A 25,138-nucleotide genomic window follows, 5' to 3' on the forward strand; every position below is an offset into this window, starting at 1 on the left:
CTGCCCAGGAGGCACTGGCCTTCACAGCCACCATGTGTAGGCTGCCAACCCCTGGAGCACCTCACCCCAGGGTACCTGCTTATTTCTTGGCTGCAAGGTCCTGTTGCAGGGGCTCCCGTCTTCCTGCGCTCAGGGTTTAGTACAATGGAGCCTTGTTTCATCTGAGGATGTGCTGTCAGTGCACCACCAAAAGAGGGAGGGGGAATATTTCTTTCTCTGGGAACAAAAATCACAGGCACAAACCCCAAGTAACCTTGGTTACCGCGCTTTTATTCGTGGTAAACAGAACGGTTGATAGCAGAAATCCTTTTCTCATGTGTGTACTGAGTACGCAGTGTACCCACAGATGGAAAACAGCAGAGCCAGGGCAGTGAAGACTTTGGTAAAGCAAGAAAAAATGTTGTAAATGTGATGTCATGGTTTTCTCATCACTCCAGTGGTCTTGGCGAGTCTTTCCTAAGGAGGTTGGCTCTTTGATACAATGGGAGGTTGTTCCTTCTCCCTTTTGTTCTTGCCCAACTTACGTCCCATGGTGAAGTGTTTTTGCAGCTCCTAGAGATGAAACATCTTTGGCTGCAGTCACGAAAATGCTAACGAGGTGTCCATGGTCGGATAGCTTTGTAAAATGGGTCTGTAGCTTAAATCCTTAATAATGTGGGATTTGGGAGATATGTTTGCCCAGTGCTTAGCCTACCCAGGAGCTAATCTCTCGGTTCTGTTGTTATAGAAATGCCCTTTGTGGCTTTCCCACCAGCCTTCGCCTCTGGAAGGCCTCTCTCCTGCCGTGTGCAGAAATGCTTGCTCATCATTTCCTTTCTTTTTCTGCGGAAAGTGAGGCTTCCACTACTGGAGTCACTTGTGCTATATCCTAATACTTCAGGGATTTTCCGCATTCATCTTTTCTGCGTTATCAATATTACGTTGCCAGTCTGGAGAAAAACAGTATCTCCAGCAGAAGTCTGTTTATCTCCAATCCCTCTTGTACGCTAGCCCGTGGAGACACAAGCCGCAGCGAAGCTTTCTCTGAAAAATATTTTTAACCCTTCCTCCCTCCCACTCATCTTCCCAGCCAGATCCCCAGGGACCTGCTTAACAAGACTGTTCTCACTTACACGTCTCTTGTGACTCTATGAAAAAGCTTAGCTCTGCTTTGAGAAATACACTTCTTACATTCTTGTCTATACACTTTTTTTTTTTTCTTGCAGCTTTGCCATGAAATCACAGTTGTCAGGCCAAAGAGGAAAAGTTTGAAATCTACTTGATTTTTTTACTTGAAGCAGATTTTTTTTTTTTCATCTTTCCGTATTTTGAGGACATTTGGGCAATGTAAGGACTGTTTTTCCTGGCACATTCTCTAACCTGATTGACCAAAGTACAGCAGTTTTTGTGCTGGTTTCATACTCATCATGGGATTTATTTGATCGTGTGCAGGCAATTAATCTGGTCTGGTCTTTCAAACCCAATGAATCCTACCCCAGTGCAGTTATCCCCACAACTGGGTCCTACCCTCGATACCTAAGCTGTAGGAGCAGCACAGGATTCCAGGAGGTCTCACACTGGAGCTGGACCAGGCAGGTTCATGATGTGCACGAACATGCAGTGCACATGTAGGCGTATGTACAGCCACGACCTGCTCCAAGGGTGGACTAAGCATTGTTGTATTGCCATGCTAACTTGTAGTACTGCAGCTTTGCACGACCTCCTGGTGTAGAAAACCCATGGACACATCTGGACAGGCCTTTATCCTGAGCATACGATTCATCCCAACTGTAGTGTGCAACTAGGAAGGCTTTAACTCATGTCCTACTGTCCTGCTGTTCATTTGCTGCAGTCTGACGGCTAACTACACATCTCCATTTGTTTCTGCAAACTCCAACTCTGTCACTGCCCACCCAGCACACCCCATGAAGTCCAAATACAGGTTGGAAAGGATGGACATCTCAGGTTTTAATAGCACTGAAGTGAAGAAGCACAAAAAGAAGCTGAAGAAAACACAATTTGCGTGGACACCTCAACAATACAGCCTCATTGGATTAATTCAGCCTAAACAAGTATTAACATAATTTAAATTAATGATAAGATAAACACAGGCACAGCACAGGGAAATAGCTAAAGCCAAGGAGTCTGGGCACAACGTTAGGTGGACATCGCATATGGTGTCCACAGAAGAAGATAGAAGTTCAGTCCAGTTGGTGGCTGCTGTCTCACCGTACTTAAGAAAGGCACGCATTTTTAGTACGCAGGTTTCTGTTTCATCCCTTCCTGGTCTTACCTGCTTTGACTTTTGTTGTAGGGGAGTGTCTCAAACAAGATGGCTCGTAGAGTTAGGGGCAGTCTCTTTGTACTGGATTTGCATAGCAAGGTTTTGGTAGCGGGGATGCTATAGGGGTGGCCTCTGCGAGAAGCTGCTACATGTTTCCCCCATGTCTGATAGAGCCAGTTCCAGCCAGCTCCAAGACAGACCCACCGCTGGCTGAGCCCATCAGCGATGATGGTAGCATTTCTGTGATAACAGATTTAAGAAAGGAGAAAAAAAACTGCAGCAAAAGAGAGAAGTGAGACTATGTGAAAGAAACAACTCTGCGGACACCAAGGTCAGTGAAGGAGGAGGAGGAGGTGCTTCAGGCAATGGAACAGAGATTCTCCTGCAGCCCATGATGCAGACCGTGGTGAGGCAGGCTGTCCCCCTGCAGCACATGGAGGTTAATGGCAGAGCAGATATCCCTTTGCAGCCCATGGAGACCCCACAAGAACTGTCTTACCATGGGAGGGGCACCATGCCGGAGCAGAGGAAGAGTGTGGGGGTGCTCTCCCTGAGGAGGAAGGAGCGGCAGAGATAGTGTGTGTGTGAACTGACCACAACCCCCAACCCCGCTGTGCCGCTTGCGGGGAGGAGGTAGAGAAATCAGGAGTGAAATTGAGCCTAAGAAGACAGGAGGGGTGGGGGAAAGGTGTTGAAAGATTTGGTTTGATTTCTCATTATCCTACTCTGATTTTGATTGGTAATACGCTAGTTTTCCCAAGTTGAGTCTGGTTTCCCCATGACGTAATTGGTGAGCGATCTCTCCCCGTCCTTATCTCGATCCACAAACCTTTTGTTGTATTTCGTCTCCCCTGCCGAGCTGAGGAGAGGGAGTGATAGAGCAGCTTTGGTGGGCACCTGGTGTCTAGTCAGGTCCAACCCGCCACACTCCTGTTCGGTTTTTGGCCATCCACAGCTCGATGCATGCCTGGAGGCCTCCTAATGGCTTTTTGAATTGAATTTGCTCAGAACTAGGTGTGTTTTATAGCTGCAGGTATGTGTTGTAATCTATCTTTACCTAATTTAATCCTGCTGGGCAGAGGGGGCGAGAGGAGGAGAGACATACGGGTTTGTTCTTTCGCTTATCGTTGTTTTTTCGTAAGTGACGCTTGCCCCAGGGCTGTTATTTTTGGAGAGCTGGTGTTCGCGTTTATTGCAAAGGCTCCTAGAGCTCTGGGCACAAGCTTAGAGGTATGTAAATCTAAATAAGAATGACATTTAAAATAGGTTACATGCTATACCCGAGTGTGCACAGAGAGGAAATCTGAGTAGATTGATTTCAGATCCTTGAAGTAAAATAATCCCCCGTGGGAGTATCATTAAAGTTCTCAGCACCTCCAGGTAATTATATTCTGACATAAGTTGTTTGGACCCCAATGCAAGGTAATTCTAATCTGGACCTCATTATGATGGATAAGGAGGAACTAATCACTGAGCTGGAAGATGGGTTTTCCCTGGAGGCGTGTGATCATGACCTGCCTGCTTAAATTTGGGCAAAGATGGGACAGTTTCAGCTAACAACATGTGTGTACACACAGACACGTAGAGTGGTCCCAGAGTGTCAGAGGGGCACAGCTGGGAACAGTTAACAGCAAAACTGACTGGAAAAGAAGAGGACATGGAGAGGAAGATGGCAGGGGGAACTGAGAGTAATGTCACTCGTCAGTCATTTTTGTTCACCAAGCCAAACTGCTTCCACAAAACACAAGCGAAAATACAGTCTTTGGGAGCCTGCTGGGTCTGCAGATATAACTTGACTACCGGTGCTGTCTGTGGACAATGCACAGGTTGGGAAGCACCGAGGAGGTCTGGAGAGCTGCACGGCAGCATCCCCATTGCTCAGGGAGCACAGCGTGGTGAGAAGACTGTTGGTCATCACGGAAGGTGCGTGCAAAGGTACTCAGCTGGTGGTGGGAGTTCAGAGGACAACACTGACTGCCAGCAGCTTTCCAGGCTCTTACTTTTGGGACTGGGGTCTGGATTGTCTGCTCAGGCTCACAGGGCACAGATCTTTTTGTTTATTGTTATTCTGAAAGATGCACAAGGGACCTGAGTCACATTATGCTTCTCTTTCCTATGTTCTTCTTTCCCATATCCATCCAAGTGGATGGCCCCATATAGCCAGAACGTGGGTCAGAAGAGAAGATCCAGGGATCCGTACTTCTTCAATTGTTCTCTAGCACCACAGACAAGAGTTTAGCCTATGTCTACCACTGCAAGTGCTTCCTTTAATTCAAAGTAGTCCTTGTACTTTGTTCTTCAGGGCGTCTTCCAACATGTCAGCGTGGTTCCATCAAGTTTGGTGTGAAATGGGGATCCTGATGCATTAGCTGCATTGTCTGATTTTCAGGCCCAGAAAAGGTTCAAATCTACTTGAACTTTTGCTACAAGTCAAATTTAAATTGCCAAACCTGAAGAAAGCAGATCATGTTCCCCCACCATCTTGCGTGCAGCATCCGAAAATAACCCACGGTTCTTGTTCTTCATTATTGCAACCAGAATCCCCATTTCAAGCATGATTCCAGCACGGGCATGGAGAAATGTTTTCACTGTGTAACTTTTAGCCCATGGTCTTCCACCTAAGTATGAAAGTTGAGCTTGATTTCAGTAAGTCGGTGTTTGTGGTGCATTGCAGCATGTGTCAGAGTTTCACAGCAGAGTTCCCTGCGCTTTCTGCTCAGTGATTAGAAGCTTTGGCTACAGAGCTGCTTCCTTGCCTGCTCCCTCTCTTCATTTTAAGCCGTCAGTGCTCTGAAGTATATATCTACATGTCATCCTTGATAATAAAAACCTGGAAGCTATTTTAAAGGCATAGATGATAAAATACAGCATCTCTTCCTTTCCCCTTTCCTCTGCCAAAGCACAGAGTCTTTCTGCAAGGAGGTCTTACTTGGTGTACTATATATTTACGTTTTTAAAATCTTGCTACCATCTGAAGCTGTTGGCTCCAGTTTGGGCTTTTTGGTTTTTTTTTTCTGTTGTTGTTGTTATCCTCTCAAGAGAAAGAAACTATGCGGGTTTCCAAGTTCTTGAATAAATGTCAAATAAAACATTCCAAACAATTATTCAAGCTGGTAATAAGCAGTGAGACATCCTTCCTGTAGAGAAGCTGAACAATGGTTTCCTCTGACAGAAGCAAAATATTAGGAGCCTTCCATATGTTGGTGCTGATTTAAACGGCGGCAGCATCTCTGAGTGGGATAGGAGGCCCCAGCAAGTATCTGGATATCCTGCGGGAAGAAAAGCTCTGCGGGTAACACCCAGACTCCCCCCGACATGCCATAAAGTTCTGGGAGTTTTGTCCATGTCTCCTCAACATCCTCCAGTTCTGAGAGCGTTTGCTTCCTCCCCTGGCTTTTTTTAATCCTTCCCAGCACGTCCAGCACTCCTCTGTGGCTTACCCCGAACACCCCAGGGAGGCAGGTGAGCCACCCCTCACTTCAAACGCCAGGATGACCTCCAGAGAGGAGCAGTGCTGGTTGAACTTGGCTGCCAGTTTGACCTGCGTCCCTGCAGCCCCGGTAAACACGTCCCCTTCCCAGACCATGTTTGGGGTCTGCTGCAGCACCGTCTTCTCTTGCCCAAGGACGACAGCTTGGTAGGCTTTCGGCACCTTGATCCTGAAGCGGACCCAGCTCTGCTCTTGCAGCACCCCTGTGCGTGGCTCTAGCAACACGCACCCTCTCCTCCACAGGCTGTACACCCTGGGGAAGGGAGGCCAGCTGGGATCGGAGAAACAGCGTATGACATAGTCACAAATGTGGGCAAAGTCCTTGTGGTCCTTGCTTCTCCCAAAAAGCCCCACCTTGTAGATGCCTGACTCGGGGAGCACAACGCACACGCTGACTTTAGTCCTCAGGTGGGTGACCAGGACGTACCTCTCCAGAGGGTACTTGGCGTTCATGACTTTGTCCTTACTCAAGCTGGCAGTCACCTCAACGTCAGTGGGCATGTGGAAGGTGATGTTGCACTTCCCCAGCTTGGTGTTGATGATGGGGGAAGAGTGGCTGGGGTTGGAGAGGCCATGGCCATTGGAGCTGATCCCGCTCCCGCAGTGCATGCTCAGCCCCGAGGGGAAGAGTTCATTCTGGTTGATGGGCCTCGAACAACGAATGAGGAAATTGGCTGCATTCCTGAAGGTGCTGCCTTCTAAATCTTTCACAAACACGGAGAGCCGGTAGTAACCCTGGAAAGGGCAGAGCACATGGCAACTCAGTTTCTCCTCCTCAGCTTGAGCAGCTAAGCATTTCTTGCTCAGAGCAGCATCTAAATCTTTATTAATCAGGTCATATGTGGCAAGCAAGGGTCGGGATGTCTGGAGAGTCAAGAGCAAAGTTCCCTCTGGAGCAACAAGCAGCTCCCCTTTGTGGCTGCTCTCCTTGATGCCAAAGTCTCTCACCTTTTGGTGAAAGCCCCAGAAATGAAATGGGTTTTCAGGCAGTTTCTCTCCATTGCGTGGCTCCAGACATTGGATCTGATAGGAGCACACCCAGTTGTATGGGTCCTGAGAGTCAGCGTGGCGTGCGAAGATCATAAGGTCAAACAAGCCTGTAGTTGGGGGAGTCACCTTGATGGTCATGTTGTTCTTGGATATCGTCATCATCCCGTGAGCTGCACCTACATCCTCTCCGATTGTGGTGCCGTGAAGTTTGGAGAGCTGGTAGGTGAACTCTGTTGGATGGGTGCTCCCCAGCATCACTGACACCTCCCCATAGGCTGCAGAAGGGTGAAAAAAACACCTTTTACAATACTTTCATCAGTAGTGTAAGACACTTACTTTTGCAGTGTTGACCTAAATTGTTTGCATGAGAGACAGAGACCTGATTCTCCTTCTCTTTTTGCCCCTACCTGCTGAAGGACCTTAGTAAGACCCCTCCTCACATTTTACCGTTTTTCCCGCCTTGCTGAAACAGAAATGGCAATACCACTAGATCTGGAGATGAAGGGGACAGGTACAAATAGTTAATCTTTGGGCCCTGAGATGCCCGATAACTAAGCTAATGCTGTCCCATACGGGGTAATCCTTGTACGGCTTCTTGAGCTGGAGTCATTCCTCTAAGCTGCAGGTCTTGTACTGTGGTGTCAAACCAACGAAGCAGCTGGGAGGATCAAAATATCCCGGCCTGGCTGGTAGCAGATCCCACATCACTGCCACATTTTATGAACAAGTTTAATTTTTCCCATTATTATTAAAATATTTCTTCTAAATTTTAGCTTCACCAAATCACAAAAATCCACAAGCTTCTGTCTTGGAGTGTGCACTAACCAGGAAGGGCAGGAGAGCAGGAGGTCCAAAGGGGTGGTGCATTATGGGCACCGGGTGGTCGTGCTGTAGTTGGTGGGCAAATGCTGGGGCTCTTTCACAATGATTTTTGTTCCTTGGGTGGCCATAAGCAATATCCTGCTCAGGGCTACCACACACCACCCAGTGCCTCCCCAACAGCAAATCAACCTGCTCGCCCAGGCGGATCACAGCAGGCAGCTTTAAAGCCCATCTGAACCCACCTTCACACCCAGAAATTAAGCACCTCCAGGGGAGGTCACCATGGAGGAGAAGAGTCGCAATGGCCTCCCTTTCACCCCCACTCTCCATGTGCCATGTCTTGTTGCTTGTAAATCCATACCGCAGTAACAGAGAGTGCTTCTCGGTGCAGCAAACCCTCCCAAGGGATTTCCATCTGCTCCTGGGCAGAAGGGGCGGTTGGTTGATTTTGCAATGGAGACAGGGCGAGGTTTCGCAAGCCCTGAAGTCTTGGCGCTGGAGAAGACGGGATTGTCTAACCAGCAGACAGCAGGCTGCTTTCAGCACGTGGTGAGCTACATCACCCCATGTGAAGCCACAGGTACTGGGGCAGCCTGGCTAGAAAAACCTGGTTTAATGGTATTTTATACCTTTTTTTTCTCCAGGTATAGATAAAAGCAAGAGAAAAATGGCCACAGAGAACAAGACTTGGAGTCCTTTTGCCCTTGAAGGATCCCAGAGTGCTTCACAGAGCCTGGCACTGGCACACAGATGTACTGAGATGCGTGCTTAAACCCACCATCCTCAAGGTCTGTGCAAATTAAACCTGCTCTTCGTTACCCAGGGTCCCTAAGTGCCCAAGGATGGCTCGTCTCACATCCAGAGCGTGGCTGCTCTGCACCATCCCATCCTCGCCACGTTTTTGCTGGAGAGAGGGGAGTACCGAGCAATGGCACTGTGGGAGCCCACGGCTGGTATCAGCACCCGCGCTGTGCACAATGTTCATTTGTTTTGGATGCTAACGCAAAATGACAAAAGACTCCAGATTCATGCTGAAAAAATTGTCCCTTGCTAATTATTAGATTATGAAACGTGTTTCATAATCTAATGAATAATGGGGGGAACGACTTTTTTTTTTTTTTCTTTTTCTGTTTGAATCTGGATTTTTTCATTGTTTGCCCCACAGTTTTTGTTGGTAGGTTGAAACAGAGATGTGAAAAGAATGAGAAGGCTGGGTTTTATTTGTGCCTTGCCTGTTAAAGCTGTGACTTGGCTCACACAGTAAGTGCAAACAATTCTCTCCTGGCAAGTGTTCAGTGGAGACATTACTGATGACAGACTTTATTAACTGCAGGTTTGCTTGTTATTAAATTCGCTCTATGCTAGTTTCCGAAGCTGCTGGCCTGGCCGGCTGCATCGTATTAGGATCTTTAGGAAGAAAGAAAAGAACAGAACATTGTATGCAGCGGAGCCAGCGATGATGAGATAGGGAAGCCAGCAATGCATTTCGCTTTGGGAAGGAGACCCGAGGAGATAATTAATGGCTACGTTTAAAACAAACATTTGTTTGTTTTATTGAGTTAATTCAAGCCATGCGCTGGAGATTCCTGGTTTCCAGGGAGGCCAGGTGAAGCTGCGGATGTGTTCCCATGTCAGCACGCTCAGTGCTGTAGGAGGTCAACGTACGCTGCATTAATTGTTTAGAGGGAAAAAAACCACTATTAAAGTACAGGCATGTTTCTCATTTCTCAAAGCCTTGTTTAAAAGGCTTCCCTTCCACTCTCCCACCCTAGCTATTGTATCTACAGCATGCCACCAATGACTGCCTTTCTATAAAAAGAAAAATTAAGTTCTTATAAAGTATTAATTCCATAGGACTGAATGCCCTTCATTGCTGCGGTTACCAACCCTAACAGCCCGGGACATGTTAGCAATTAAAAGGGCTGGGTTTTCAGAGGATTTGTGCCAGGTATTTCCTGAAAATCAGGTCCCTTTGCAAGGCGTCCCACCATCGGTTCCCATTAGATAGCGATTTGTGTGAGGAATCTTGGCCGAAATCTTTTAAGCATTTTAAGCAGGTGAGAGCTGCTCAAATACGTCAGAGCAGGAGTTGATCCACAGTAGCCAAAGAGGGAAAATAGGCTGATTTTGCACCAAAGATCTCAAGTGGTTTTTGCACTGAGATTGCCTTAGATGCTTAAGCGTACCCTCTAAGGGGATGGCTTCCATCAACCTAGATCAATATAACCATCATTTTGCATCCACAGAAGCAGACATCTGGTGTGGTTTACAATTTGGTGTGTTAAGCGCACTTTTGATATGGGGCTGGCTGTTGAGGCTAATAGCAGTGGTTAAACTGTTCAGGTTAGGTCCAGGAATACAGTTCTTTCCCTCCACAAGATGTGAAATTCACAAGGGGGAAAAAAAAAAGGTTGTTTGGAGTTTTTTTTTCCTATTCTAACAGAAAAATCTTTTCATCTCAGTTCTGGGAGAAAAAAAGAAAACTGTGCCTGTAGCCCAGGTTACCCAGTGAGTTTTGTGGTTGAGGGACAGGAGTTCCTCCAGCCAAGGGGGTGCAAAGGAGTGATGTAGCTGGGATGTGCCAGGCAGGTTTGCTTCCCTGACATCTCTCCCCAGGTCCGTTTTGGTTCATGGCAGCTAGTGGCCAGCGAGGACACAAAGCCCTGAGCTGCTTCTGGGCTCCATCCCTATGTCTTTTGGCTATCAAAAACCAGGGTAGGGAGCGGAGAGAATAATGAAATACTTATTTTTGCTCATTCTTCCCTTTGGGCTTTTGTACCACCACTAATGATATTTGGTGAGAGTCTATGTTTTGCAATTTATCGCTTTGGCACCCAGATGAAGGGACTGGTTGGACTCTTGATCTCCTGTTTTTCCTCTGAGACTGCAGACGTTGTGTTGCTTGGTTTTATGCCTTGGAGCCTCCCTGGTGACCTGGACATAAAAGGGGTTTCTCCAAGTCTCCGTTCCTGCATTTGTCACGTAGGTGCTGTGTGACCTTAGGTAGAGGTAGACAAAGTCCCCTCCCCAGGATGCTCTGAAGTTCTGTGGTGGAGAAGCACCATGCGAACTTTGCATAAAAGGCAGCATCGACCTTTCAGCTGTTCCCAATTTGATTTGATTTGCACAGGCTACTCGCTGCTCAAAAGGTGCATGGTAGCCCATTTTGGCAAAGTCCCAGCATCCTAGAAATACTGGAGGTGTTTGATTTCTGAGTAACTAATAACCACTCTCAGTCAAATTCTTTACAGTGTGCCTTGTCTGATGTACATTCATTTTCTTTAAGCCTGACAACTCCCCTAAATCTAAGATTGCTTTATCTCCTAGCTTGCTGTCTTGATAAAATAAATTGCAGGAAAAATCCATATGCTCTTGGGACCATCCGGGGAATGGATGTACAAAGGGTGTCTAGGTAAAAAGAAGATCATGTTGTATTCAACATGAAAATTCCTCATAAAACTACAGTCAAGGAAAACCAACTCCACCCACCTCCCTTCCTTTTCAAAAAACGGGACACGAACCTCTCAGGCCACGTTTTATCTGGGAGTCTCCCTCCCCAGCTTATGAACACAATGAGGATTGTGTCTCAGGTATGTTGAAGCTATTTTGCTACTGTTGGTGAATTTAGATGGGAAAAGCCAGGCACAAAAGGTCTTAAGTGATTTGGCTTATTTAACTATAATTTATGAATCTTAATTCCCAGTTTACTAATCACAGTATCACACAATGGCTGTGATTTCAGAAATTGCTTAAATATGTGCCTCTGCTCTACTAGATGTTAAACATGTGCATAAAAATAGACAGATGGGCCATTTTTAAAGGAGAAATGTTTTCCTCAACCCGAACTTGCTTCTTAAAAGCAAGCGAGCGTTTATATTAATAGAACTTAGCCCTCGCTTTGCATTTACCTGTTTTGAGGAGGGAAGTGTTTGGAGAAAGGAGGGAGAGCTGAAGTCTGAAAAACTCTGAAGTTTTAAAAACTCTCTGCTCAAAGTCTTCCTGCAAGACAGGGGGCTGCAGAAGCTGCCATTGGGGGTCCTCTGGCCAGTGGGTCTCAATGAAGTGCTCAGGGTCAGTAAGGAAGAAAAAATCATCATGCCTGCAAGGTAAGAAGAGAAAATACCATGGAAGGAGCAGCAAAACCCTTAGCATCCCGAGAGGTCATGATGTACCGCTGTAAGGGAAGGGAGCTTCCTCCATACCATCAGAGCTTCACCAACTTCAGTAAGAGAGGACCAAACTCTCATTTAGCATTTCATTTTCTGCTGCCCTTATTTTCTCCCTGATTTTCCTATAGAGATGCCCAAAGCTGAAACTACAGTTCCCAGCCCTGTAACAGACTTCTTCCAGCAACCAGTTAAGGTGACCCAATAAGCTGCAGAGGAGATAATTTTACTGAATGATTCCTCTACCGAGGCCTGTTACTTGAGGATATACTTCAATATGATGTCTGATCTTGGTTTAAAGCTCTTCCAAGAATTTACGTATGATTTAAGAAACAAAATGCATCTTCGTTCCAATTTGAATGTGCCTAACATGACTTTCCAGATATCATCACTGCTCAGGCGTTTGCTGAGTGGGTCAACCTGCAGATGCGTGCTCAGCCTTCTGTTGGGGTCATTCTGTGAAGCCCTTGTTGCATTTGTTGACCTGAATGTTTTGAGGACACTGTGTTGGACCCACAAGAAGCTGTTATCTCTGCCTGTTGCTCTAGGTGATGTTTCATTCTCCTTCTCCTCTTTTCCCCATGCTCAGCTAAAAACAACCCACACTCACTGGTGTTCTAAGCTGTTCTCAGCAAGATAATTATCTATTAGAAATTCCCCAATTATTTCATTATGTGTTATTAGAGAAAAAAAATATTAAAAATGCAATCCCATAATACAGTTAATGGAAATTATTAAATTGTACAAATAACTTTCATGAGAGTCATTATTTGCTTAGCATGGGCTGAGAAATCTCAAGTAATTACATATGGAACCACATAAAAGCAGAGTTGCTGTGTAAATGAGGATTTGTTACTTCATAAGTGACACTCACTGCAGATTAAAAACAATTTCAGGGCGTGAAGTTGTCATCTGAAAAGTTACTACCCCAGTTCAAGGAATAAGGCACTTAAAATAGATGTTTTCATGTAGAGTGTCCACATTTGCATGAGGTCCCTGAGCACCCACCATAGCTGAGGAGGGGGAGAATAGCTCTCTGGACCTCCTGCAAGTAGCCTCTGGGGGTGTACCTGGAAAAGGGGGCTCAAGGCCTGGTGAAACAAGAATTTAAGGCATCTATTTTAAGGGTTGGGATGGCCACTCTGGGGTGTCTCTGAAGCCAGGTTGAGCCTTGTCCATTTATGTTGGGGACCATGTCTCCAGTGATAGCAGGGGAAAGGGTGTCTCACCTGGGTATGAAAACCCTGCTCTCTGCATCCACGGTCCCTGCACCCCAGCAAGCATCCAGGAGCCACCACCGTCCTTCCAGCTCCACCGCGTTCCACATGTGGCTGCTCTTCTGCTGCTGGCACCACCGGCCTCCCCGGGATCCCAGGCTTCGGCCAAACCCCGGGACCTCCACACAGCTCAAACCTGCCTCCCTGTCCAGGGAGAGCCATCAGGGAAAATAACTGCAGACCAAACACTGCTTTGTGCTTGCTTTCTTGGAGAGCAATCCAACCTGCATGGTAAAAGTACAGCCACCTCCTTCTTAAAGCCAGGGCCCCACTCGTGCAAGCTGTGGGCAAAATTCAGCTTTTATCCAGGCCCTGCTTCCCCCACAGCTACTCCCAACCCTCATCCCTCATATCTCTGGTTCTGGTTAATCTGTCAAAGCTATATCTACTCCTCCATCCAAGTGGAGGAGGAGGGAGGCAGCTGCTGCGCCCAAGGACGTGGCGGGTAAATGATGCTGGTTATGTGGCAAGCCCCACGCCACGTGTATCTCCCCACCTCAGATCTTCCAGGGGACAGGCGAAGAAAGCCCAAGGTGAGTTTTACCTGCACATTTCCTGGCATAAATGGGCATAACCAGAACACACCGCTCTTCCCGTTTGCAGGACCTGCTCTGGCATGTGGATCTTCTGAGACAGTCCCAAGAAGCCATTCACATCATATTCTAGGAAAGGGAGAACACCATGCAATTTCAGGCCAACGTAAGGGCTTATTATTTCCAAAATGATCCCATTCCTTTTCCTGCCCAACCCTGCTTCACTGTCTACCCACCCTGGAAGCCATGACAGCTCTTCTATCCATCGTTATTCAAGAGTTTGACAATTCTCCATATGAGCGGAGAATTGCCAAAGCCTTGGGGGAGTTGGGTTCCCAGCACATGTAAACAGCCGTTGCGCCATTCAAGTGAGGTACAGTGAGAATCACATTGTCTCACACACATGGATGTAGTAGGGTAAAGTAGCACGAAGCGACTGCATTGTGCTGAGATTCCTGTGTCCCCAGATGACTGCTTCCAGGCATAGCTCAGCCGCATCGAACTGGCATTATCAGGGAAACAGCCTCCAATGCGTCAAAGCCGAGTGCACCGGAGGCAGGTGGGCTTTATCGGTGTCTCTGGGGGTCTGGCACCTGAGTGCCAGTGAGGCAGGTGTCGTTTGCAGGATGGAGGAACCTGTGGTGGGAACCAATTCCTCCTCCAGGCACTTTACTGACTTCGCGGGGGCTATTTCTATTCATGACTGCAACAGGAATACCGTGGAGTCTCTATTCTGCAGGGCATGAAGAGCCTAAATCCAGCAGGTGGCACGTGAAGAAAGGGCTTTTCACATCTCTGCAAAACACGGGGACCAGACTTACCGATGTTGTGGCAGAGCCAGAACCATATTGCCCGCACCACCTCCAGTTTGCTCTGGGATTTGGCTGTGATCAGGGGAACGATGGCCTGGACGGACAAACTGGTGTGCCCAGACTTCAGCTGCAATGGAGAGGATGGGTGAGTTAAAGGGAGTCTGGGTGTCACCACTGCCTGGGTGGGTGACTGCTCCACGTGGCGGGCTTGCTGGAAAGAAAATGTACACCACAAAAACCCCACGGCTGCATTTTTCTTCTCCCAGAATTTAAAATGCGAAAACACTGTTTGTGGTAGAACAGGGTGTTTTCCCCATTTTCCTACGCATGGTTTTATAAAAGCCTGAGGGCTGGAGTTGTAAGCTGGAGAAAATGAAGGTGGCATTTCCCGTTCCTTTGGAGCAGCTGCTTGGGACATCCAGTGTCATTGCTCTGGTGCCTTCTCTGTCTGGTTCAATGTGTCCTCTGGCCCAGAAGGTCTTGTCCTAGAGGTGGGTGTCTCCAGTGGTGCTACTCTGCAACACCTAACTGAGGACAGTGAGTTTCCAGCCCCGCATCGATTAACATTTCAGTGTCTTTATGCAGAAGAGGAGCAGACTTGTGGCTCAGATGCTCTTCTTGTGGCCAGGAAACCTCACTCTAAAATGCACCAAAATAGGTGGAAAGAAGATTTTTTGCCCCTACCACTAAAATTTCGCGAACTTTTTAATCCATACCTGACCCCAAAGAAAACCTTTCTGCCCCTTTCCTCCCATTCATACAGTCACATTTCTGGGTTCTTCCCTCCTTTGTGAAAGCACAAGCATTTTTATCAGCAGGCTTTTCTTCCACCGAGTTAAATTTAGCCCGGCTCATTTCTCTGAACTCCTGCCCCTGCTATTTCATTCCTCAGTGACTTTCCTGCCCCAGCCATCTGTAAGATAGTTTCACATAGATGGAAATTTCCTTCTTTTTGCCTGTGGGAAGTGTTGAACTTGTAATGGCTGAAGGTTTTCCTTGGGATGAAGGTTTAAAGATGACAATGCAGCCAGGAGAGCACCTATTTCAAAATGTTGGTGCTCCTGCTGGTCCCTTGCATTTCTGTCATGAGGTTGTTATGAGTGTTCAGCTTCTAGGCAAACAAATAATGTGAATTATTCCCAAGCTAAAAAAAATAATACTTAGCCACTAAATATCTAGCTACCTGCTTCCCTGTAGGCACATCTCGGTGCAAATTCAGCCCAAGTCCATGCTATTCATTGTTTCAGAGATGGTAAAAAGTAGGTCCTAGACTGAGAGTTGCAATGTTCCCAAGTAATCCTGTTCCCGATTATGCCTAAGAATCCTGAAGAAATGAGTCAGAGCATCTTGTGTTGCAGTAGTTGCTGGCTCCACCAGACTATCTGGAGTTGATGGACAGAGCCATTTTCTCCACAGGCAACGATCCTGTTAAGACTTTTCCACATGGTTAAGGTGGATGCATGCAAGCAGTCTGTAGGCTATTTCTAAATGGCCAGGAAACAGGTTCGGCTTTGCACCTGCACTGCCTGGGGCTTTCCCATCAACCACCTTCTCCCCGGTGACCGGCATCAGGGCTTAGTGCATGAGGAGAGGGGACAATCCTGTGTCCCCACAGCACCATTGACCAAGCAGCAGTCGTCACCAGAGGTGCAGTACCCTGCTCAGAGGAGGTCAGTAAACATCTCTACTGCTGCTCTTGGCACTAATAATTCACAGCTAAGAGGAAGAGACAGAGTGCACCAGGTTTTAGTGCAGCTAGCACTTTGAAGCAACAGGGGAACAAGTTGTTCCCATGACTCCCCACTGCCTTGGAGGTATTTTTGGTTGTTTATTACTCTCTTTTTCCTATCCTCCAACTCCCTCCCACTCTCTTCTCTTTTTAATAGACTAGGTGGACTCTGAAATCCTCAAGCATCCTTCTTCCCAAGGGAGATCAGCCTCAGGCTAGGTACAAATTACAGTTTTCAACAATAACGGAGAGCACAATTATTCCTTGTGCCTCTTCGCTCTAGCTAACGAGTTGACGTGTAAGCTGCAAGTGCTGCATTGGTTCAGCATTCGCTGCTTAGACAAATTGTGCTGACCCTGGGGGAGAAATTACACCAACAGCGCGTGGTTCAGGTAATAGGAAGGAATTACAAAATTCAGCATTCCCGTTCTGGGCTCCTGAGCATCCAGAAACTGGGAGCATCGTATAACAGCAGACTGCCTGAAAAGAGGATATAACTGATGTCTCCTGCTTGAGAAAAAGCAGGACTTGGGCTGCCACAGATATGAAGGGGCTGGTGGACACGGTCAGGCTGTGTGGTTGTTGCTGGCTCTGTGTGCTTGTTATGCAGGAATCATGCTGGATAACGATCTCCCAGCCTGGGACGCCTTGGGGCATACTGTGGTCTGAGTCCCTTCCTCTCCCCCTTGCACCCTTCCTAGAAGGGTTTCCAGGATCCCTCTATCCCACTGCAATCCTATTTGGGACCCTGAAAAAGTACTGTCCTGTGATGAAAGCAGCCTTTATTCCCGGTTTTGAGTGATGAGGTGCAGCAAGCACTGCATATTGCAGCTACACACCGGTGCTGGCTGGAAACGGGCACCAGTGGGCCCTGGCTGGGCAGCAGATCTTCAGAGGTCACACAGCGATCTTTGGCCATGGTTTGGACAAATTCACAGTCCAGGGCCTTATGAGATGTCCCAGTTTTGCTGTAAAGCCCCACCTAGTCACCGCTGTCATCAAAGCATATGGTGAAAAGTTGAATGCTAGGATGTGGGTCTGCTGATGGCACCATCTGCTGATGGCACCATCTGTGTTCCTACTGAAGGACACCAAGACCTACCTGCTGGCTCACGTGTAGGACGTGTGTGTCTATGTGGCTGAAAACCTTCGAGTCAGAGAAGAGGTCTCTCCTGGTCTTTCTCTGGGGATTTTTATCCTGCTGCTTTTCTTCCAAGGTGCTAAGCCCTTCCTCAGGGAGGAGGGCTGGAGAGCAGCTTCCCGCAGTCACAGACGACTTCTGCAGTAGCTTTTGGAAGGTAGCCCTTTTGTTGCTGCTGTTAACTTTGTTTGCCCAAAACGTGAAAACCCTCTTGGAGGGGGAATCCTCAGGCTCAACTCTTACTTCTTCTGTAGTAGAGACTTTCTTTAGCACCCCCTCCTTGTTCCTGTTCACATTGGTGACTTGGTGGGGGAGTTTCTCTGAGGTCTTATAGCAAATCACTTCAGAAACATGTCCCAGGGAAACGTTGCCATTGCAGACATCTGACATCTGAGCTTCCCTCCAGTCAGGCAGGATGTTTTCTTCCTGGGACGGCATCGCTTTTTCTCCATGGTTCCTGGGATGGGCCTGTCTCAATGTGCTTTGGGTGGTTTGTTTTTCATGGCAGTTGCCACTCCTGGAGCCATGGGAGGTAATTCGCTCATCTGCTTTGATAGCCTGGGATTTGGACGATTTGCTTCTGTCATAGCTGGTCTTCATCTGTGCAGTGGGTAAGGGGTGAGGAAACCACAGAGGTCTGCTGATGGAAAGAGAGATTAATTTTTTTCAAAAGAAGAATGCACTCTGCACCGATTACTCCAAAGCCTCCCTGTCTGTATGGTTAATTACAGCAAATCAGGATTTTGTCAGCTGGGTTTAGCCAAAAGTACTGATTTTTTTCCTACTTCCAGAGGTAAGGTGTGATGGCAATGCCACAGAGAAGCTCTTGGCCTGTTTCCAACTGCAAATACTATTTTTTTTTTTTTTTTTTTCTGTAATTGGAGACCCAGTGGTGGGTTGTCAGCAGTTACACCTCTGCACTGGAAGGCAATGGAAAAATCAGGGTTATTCCTTTTGCAAAGAAACGGCAAGGAGATATTTATGTGTTTTGGAAAGGTCTGTAAGTGGGTGCAGGGAGTGGGCGGGTGCCTCAATTTCCCTACCTGAAACTAGGACTAATCCCATAGCATTTCTCTGTGCCTCCAGAGCCAGGAATCAAGGAGAACAAAGAAGTGTTTTGGTGCTCCAGAGAGGTACATCTTGCAGAAAATCTTTCCTTTAGGAGGACCACTACTTCCCACCCAGTATCTTTCTGTTTTGTGCAGATTTACTCCTGCCACTGAAGTTCTGCAGAAAAATGTCATTCTTTGTGTCCTTGCTTTACACTTGACATATAGGTGTGTCAAGTGCGAAGGCTGCAGGAGAAAATACGTGAAAAACTGGAAGGAAAGGTGCAATCCAGGATTGATGAAGTTTTGGGGTTAAAGCTGTGGGTAGAGCCAGCTCTTGCATGCCCTCAACATCTGCACAGCGCTCGCTACTTTTATCTTGGTTTAGCTTCTATTTGCTGTTGTTGTTTTTAATCATAAAATGACTATTTGTGCAATGCAAATAGCAGAGCCTGCTGTGAGCCACTTAGCGTAGCCCAGAAATGTCACTCTCCGCATTCATCCAGCCTCTCCCATGCGGAGGCAGACTGGCTTTTCAACAGCTACACTGGGGCACTGGCCTCGCTCTTCCAGGAAAGTGCCATGTCACTCATCCCTCTCTCTGCTACCCTGTTTTTTCCCTCCTTGCCTGGGATTGAGGCTGACAGAGGTAGGACAGCCTTGTCCAGAAGGGATATGAGATCGTGACTACTCCACGCTTGCCAATTAATTTTTTTTCCCCATTAACACCATGCACGCACGTAGGAACATTGAGAGGAAGCAAACGGCACCAGTGAGTTAATCCAGTGCTGGGTGCTCCAATAACTAGAGGATGCCCCAACGGGAGGATGTCCCCTCGATAGGTCATGGGATGTTTTTCTTTGCAGGACAGCCATACCAGAGCCCAAACCACCCCGCTGCCGTGGGGTTTTTGCATGGCCTGCCGAGGCCGTACGTTCTCTATTTACTCCCGGACCACATCTGAGCCCAAAGAGACGAATTGTTCGTGCCCAGCTGTTGACACGTTCAAGTTGTCCTTGTGCGTGTGAGCTGCGGTCGCTGCTGGGCTGGTCTCCCGTCCCCAGGCGCAGACACCCGCTGTCACAGGCAGAGAGGGATTTTGCCTGCCACTTTCTAAGTGAGCAGCAAGAGGCCACTTCTGAATCCTTCATGGTCATTACCTGATGTGAACTGGGGCATGGTAACTCAAAAACATAAATCCCAGCCAGCAGATGCCGGGAAACCCAGCCTTTCTCCTCTTGCTGCGGCAGGGCTTGCTCCAGCAAGGTGTACCCTCTGTCAGAGGGACCGGGGGACTCTGAGCCCAATTTTTCCACAGCTGTGCTTTCTAAGCTCAAGTGTCTCCGCTGTCTTCCCACATGGCATTTGAGGGGGGAGCAGCTTGGGACTGGGGTGGAAGATGCCCTCTCGGCGCTTAGCCACAGTCTCAGAAATACTGGAAAAAACAGTTTCTCTCCAGATGACCGAAAATGTGAAAACCCTCACTTGCCCAGTTTTATTTTTTAATCTGAGCACTTTTTCTTGGATTCAAACCAAATCTTTTATTTCAATTCCATGTCACTTCTGTGTTCATGGCTTCAAAAGAAATTTAAGCAAAAGCACCACTTTGATATCAGCCCAAACAGCTTCCTCTCCCCATGTCATAAACATGACGCTTCATACACAACCCCTACCTCAGAAATCCCTAAAATCGCTGCTTGCCAGCTGTCAGAGAAGAGGATAACAGGGGACTGCTGCTTCCTTACTTTCCCCACAAATTTAATCTGTGGTTCGAGACGATGGGTCTTTGAGAGCACTGATGTTAGTGCGACCTCCGTTTGCACCCACAGGGCGGCCAGCCGCTTCCCCATGGGCCGTAGTGCCCCGGGGATGATAACATGTTAATCCCTGAAACACCCGCTCCGGAGAGGATGTTTCATCCCAGAGGTGCCTTTGCAGAGGGCTGAGGGCGAAGGGCAGGCTCCTGCTGTGGTTTGAACAGGAGAAGCACCCCACGCCTTCCCAGGCATGGTTGTGCTAACAGCAGGCTCTCGTCTCACGTTCGAGCAGGCGTTTTGGTCTGCCCTGACCAAGCTCCAAGCAGATAAGTGCAATTTTAAAGTACCCCAGGCAACATTAAGCTCTGTGCAGTTTCAGCGTTGGGAGTACAGGAATTGCTTTGCCCCTACGAGCTGTAATGGCAGCAGCTTAGAGGTGCAAAGGGTCAAGTGGAAAAGCTCCAGAGAGAGACCGTCTGACACCTCTGCAGCATCCCTCCCCTGGTAATGAGCCTGGCAGGGGGTGGAGAGGGGAAGGGAAAAAGCAGTGGGGAGGGGTGAGTTGCCAAAAGAGCAATCTGATCTAGTTAAAGATGTCCTTAATTAATGCAGGGGGTTGGACTAGATGACCTTTGAAGGTCCCTTCCAACCCAACACATTCTATGATTCTATGAAAAGAGCTCTTGGGGTTGCAGAGGGTTTGAGGAGAGGAAGGTGGAGGTGGGTCAGGAGATAGGGGGAGGACCATAAAGAGGCCACCAAAGCAGAGCCACGCTGGACCCTGGCCATGCCATGTGGGGATGCGGCACTTTGTCCTGCTATGGTACAGGCAAGGAAATGGATGGAACTGATGAAATAAATGCAAAAGGGCATCAGAACCCTGGGAAGTGCACTCCAGCGGGTCTGTGTGGTGGCGGGTGTCCCTGGAGAGACCCAGAGCCGTGTGCACGGGGACTAACAGTAGAGCCAGCAAAGCCTTTGGAAAAAGAGGGATGTTGCTACTCACCCTGCTCGCGACCGTCCTGCTTTGAGGCTCCCTGCTGTTTGCAAAAGCCAGGCAACTCCCGGCGGTCCCCATCCCTTTTAAACATGTGCCAAATCGGGACTGCCTTTTCTTTTTTGCACCTTTCTAATGTCAGGAGAGCTAAAAATACTGTAAAGCGCCGGCGAACACGCTAACATTGCTGCTGCCAACCAAAGCCTCTGCAGGCCTGGCACTTCTGCAGGATGTATAGGAGCTAGGGAGTATTTACAGGAGGGATAGGGGAGAGATAAGAGGCTTTCCCTTATCAGCAGCCAGGCTTTGGCAGGGCAGCAGCGGCTGGCTCACGTCTGTCCCCCCTGCCTGGGGAGGGCAGCTGCCTGCGGGATGTAGTGCAGCCTGTCAGCCTGGGGGTTTCTGCAGGGCTGCTCCTGCCTTGGGTTGGTGTTTTGTTTTGTTTTGTTTTCTGGGCACCTTTCTCTGCATTCTCATAGTGCTTTGAATTTCACCATCCTGGCCTTGCCCTGGTGGGGGGCTGGTAGGGAAAGCCAAGACCAGATTTATCCAGCAGGCTGGTGGAGTTGTCCTCTCTGTCCCACCGCTTGGACAGCACAAGGTCTTACTGTCTTGTGAGATGCTCACGGAGCAATTCACAACACCTTTGGAATCATCTGCATCTGCCCCGAACTTATTGCACTCCCGATTTTCCCCACTCTTCTGCAAAATTCCCTGTGCCATCAGGCTGCGTCTGCAGGACTGGAAGGGGAACTTGTTATGCTGGCTTTGCACAGCATGGGCTGCCTTACAGCCCTTGTCTTTAGCTTGGTACCCTGGGAAGTCCCCAGTGAACATCACAATTAAGAATACCATCTCATAGATTGACCAAAAATTTGCAATATGGTTGTTGGAATATTGTTCCTTATTATTATCTATCTATGTTCCACTAAGTGGCATCATATCCCTTGTTTCTGTTCACTCTTCTTAACTCTGTCTCCAAATATTGAGAATTTTCTTCATCAAACCAACAGGAAATAATAAGGGAGGAAAAATATTTGCCAACTGAAAGGAAATGTATTTTTGGAAGATTTTTTTCCCAGCTTTTGGCTGAAAGTGGGGAGGAAAAATAAAGGAGATAAAGATTACTTTGGAAAACCGGAGAAAATTTTCATTTAAACTCCCCTCAAATCTTAGCCCCCCAGGCTGGCTCCCTTTACCCAGGGTTAGGAAACCATAGCCTCCCCACGCTGCAGGTTCTCCCTGGCTCCCCTCTCAGCGCAGGGTTGGCTCTGTTTCGGATGCAGTGGATACCACACCTGGCTGCCAGAGAGCACAACCTGTCATTGGGGTCCCAGCAATGAGACCTTCTTAATTTGCAGAAAATGGTTTCAAAATGAAATTTTCACAGCGAGTGGGTTTTGTCAGCAGGAGGCTGGCAAAGGAAGGTCCCGGGTCTTTGGGGAGAAAGCATGAGATGCCATAGCTTAAAGATGTTTCCAGTTACATTTGGCCATTAATGGGTCTGCTTTGCAATTAGTGACCATCTGCTGGTCTCTACCCAATCCAGAGACTTACTGAAACACTGCAACAGGCTCTGTAGGGCTTTACACCCCGCTGGCTAATGTAGTTTTGGAGTCAAAGCATGAGTTCAAACGTCTAGGCAGACCTATGGACAGCAGCATGGCCTTGGTGGAGCCCACCATCAATGCAACCCTAGTTCTTTACTCTGGGAAATCACTGACATCTCATCTTGGTGTTGGCTGTGTCCCTTCAACTGTCTGCAGAAACAGATTTGGCTCATCCGTGCTCACCATGAGAGACAACTAAGGTGGGCTGAACTTTGCTCTCTGATAAGCAGCAAGTTGTCACTGTCCTTGCTGTGGGACTCTTTCTCTAGTTGATGTCTGAAGGGTGAACAAAAGCTTTTGCTTTTTGAAATAGAATGAAAAAACCCCACACCAGACAAACCAAGGTAGTGACCAAAAAGTGATGAGTCAATATGAGTCGCCATGGCTGGGCAGCTCTATCGAACATCTAACAGAGGCAAAGTTTTTTTTGCAGGTGTTACAGGAAGAGGCGAGTTTGAAGCAGAGCGACAAGGGCTTGCTGTGATTCTATTTGGGGGTTTTTCTCAGTATGAAGACAGACAGGGAAAATAGCACGAGATTGCTTGCTTGGAGATTCAGCAGCTAGTAGAGGATGAATCAGGTGAGGCTGGAGATGGGGTTGGGATCAGAGGTGAGACAGGAGGGGGCAATAGAGGCCTTAGATAACGAAGGCAAATAAAGCACTTATTCCCTTCTTGCCCAGGAGGAAACAGGGCAAAGAGAATCAGGATAAAGAAAGAGTTGACCTGACCAAGGCAGGGAGCTGAAAATACTCTTGCAGAGAGGTATTTTGCATGTGCAATGAAGGCACATTTGCATCAGATGAGCCCAGATGAGAGGCTGTGGCGGTAACCGTGCGTGGAGACAAGGGCCTTGATGAGCTGGTGGGCTGTGTGGGTGGACACAGGAGGGCATTGCTTTGAAATGCCAGGTGGGAGGGGTGCAGGCTCCAGCTGTGTAAGAAAAACTGCCCACACCAACTAAGGCTGCGATGGATTTGATCCTAATTATCCAAGTGCGGCAGGAAAGGCCAATTTCTATGTTCAGTTGGAGCTGCAGGTGGGTGTTTGCAGATCAGGCCAAGGTAGACACAGTTGTGCTGTGCCCATCTTGGTTGCATGGCACGGTGGAGAGCATATAAAACTGTCCCGTTGGGTTGGATGCAGCCCCCAGGCCATACCCATCCCGCAGCCATGGCATTGCTAATATTGCAGAGCAAGGAGAAATTTCAGACAGACAAGTATCTATCTCTAAACGGGGGCTGATCTCGTGCTCTTTGCTTCATCTTTGCAGAGCCACGAGCAGCTTGGGATTCGCAGGACTGGAGTCTAACGCGGTGCCTCCGAGAGGGGCCAGCCGTGGGCTCCCGACCAAGGCATACGGATCGTGGCAGCAGTTCTGCAGCCTTCTTGTGTAGAGCGTGGTTGAGAAAGTAATTTTCATTGTAATCTTTTATTTTACTTGTGAAGCCTTCCAGACTCAGGGAGTCTCTTGGCTCAAAAGCTGGGAGCTGGTTTTTGGGTTATTTTTTGGGTTTTTTTTTTATAAAGCACTCAGCAGGAATCCAGAATTTAAGAGACGAGAGAGAATTGCTCACTCTTCAGATATTGGCGGCGAGCCGTTTTTCCAGTTTATTTCCCTGGAAAGAGGGGACGAATACATGGAAACAGAGCAAAGGCAGTATTTTAAAATCCTCCAGACAAGCACCTTCACCTAACGTAGGTCTGGGTTGGCTTTTCAAGCCAGCAGGCTTCCTAGCCTGGCAGATCCTAAGCCCAGGGCAGGCAGGGAAATACACAGCTGGTTTTGAAACCAGCAATGAGCTGTGTTTGAACAGTAATACGTCTTTCAGGAGGGACCTCCAATTCAAACCAAAGCATCCAGGAGGGGCTGAGTTCAGCCCAGGCACTCAGAAACTAGCGCTGTGGTGTTCTTGCATCTACAAGCCCCCAGTTTATTTGGAGCTTGCAGTTTTCCGCTCTAGCAGTGACAGCCGCTGGTTACCCATCCATCCACTTGATACAAAAGCCATGGGCCAACAGGTGCGCTCTTTGTGGGTCAGGGCCACTTTGTTGTTCTGTTTGTACACCACCTTCTGGGTTGGGGTTAGGGTCTAAAGGATGCTGCTCATGTCTAAGAAGTTTACGGCAATCCCAGCTGGGGAAGGATTTGTGTTCTGGGGCGGCCTTTGAATGCATGAGATTTAAAGAAACTAAACAAACAAAAAGAGACAAACAGGTGATGCTGCAGCATGTTTTCTGATTCGGAATTCTTTCTAACACTATATTTTAAAGTTGTTTTTTTTTTTTTATAGTATTCATGGAAATAAGAGATCAGGAGGTGGGAAAAAAGAAACTGAGAAGTGGCATTCCTGCTTTCTCATCTGTGGCTGTAAGATAAACCACAGAGACTTTATGTCTCCTAATTAAATGAGGAGCATCAGTGAAAATCCCCGCGTATGTCAGCCGCTCTCGCTGCAGGCTCGCAGGGACTCAGGCCCGCCAGCTCCTGCTCTGCCTGTGC

General features: G+C 47.9%; 1 protein-coding gene across 1 annotated transcript; it reads right to left on the reverse strand.

Moving 5' to 3' along the window:
• Positions 1-1,931: 1,931 nt before the first annotated feature.
• LOC141743319 (kyphoscoliosis peptidase-like) lies at positions 1,932-21,090 on the reverse strand. Its single transcript, XM_074587200.1, has 7 exons — positions 21,036-21,090; positions 17,185-17,863; positions 14,363-14,480; positions 13,553-13,670; positions 12,961-13,152; positions 11,474-11,664; positions 1,932-7,018 (listed from the first exon to the last, which is right to left on the reverse strand). Exons 2-7 carry the CDS (start codon positions 17,821-17,823, stop codon positions 5,700-5,702), a joined length of 2,577 nt encoding a protein of 858 aa, XP_074443301.1. The 5' UTR covers positions 17,824-17,863; positions 21,036-21,090; the 3' UTR covers positions 1,932-5,699.
• Positions 21,091-25,138: the final 4,048 nt, after the last annotated feature.

Source organism: Larus michahellis, chromosome 5, assembly GCF_964199755.1.
Source record: "Larus michahellis chromosome 5, bLarMic1.1, whole genome shotgun sequence".
Lineage (NCBI taxonomy): Eukaryota > Metazoa > Chordata > Aves > Charadriiformes > Laridae > Larus > Larus michahellis.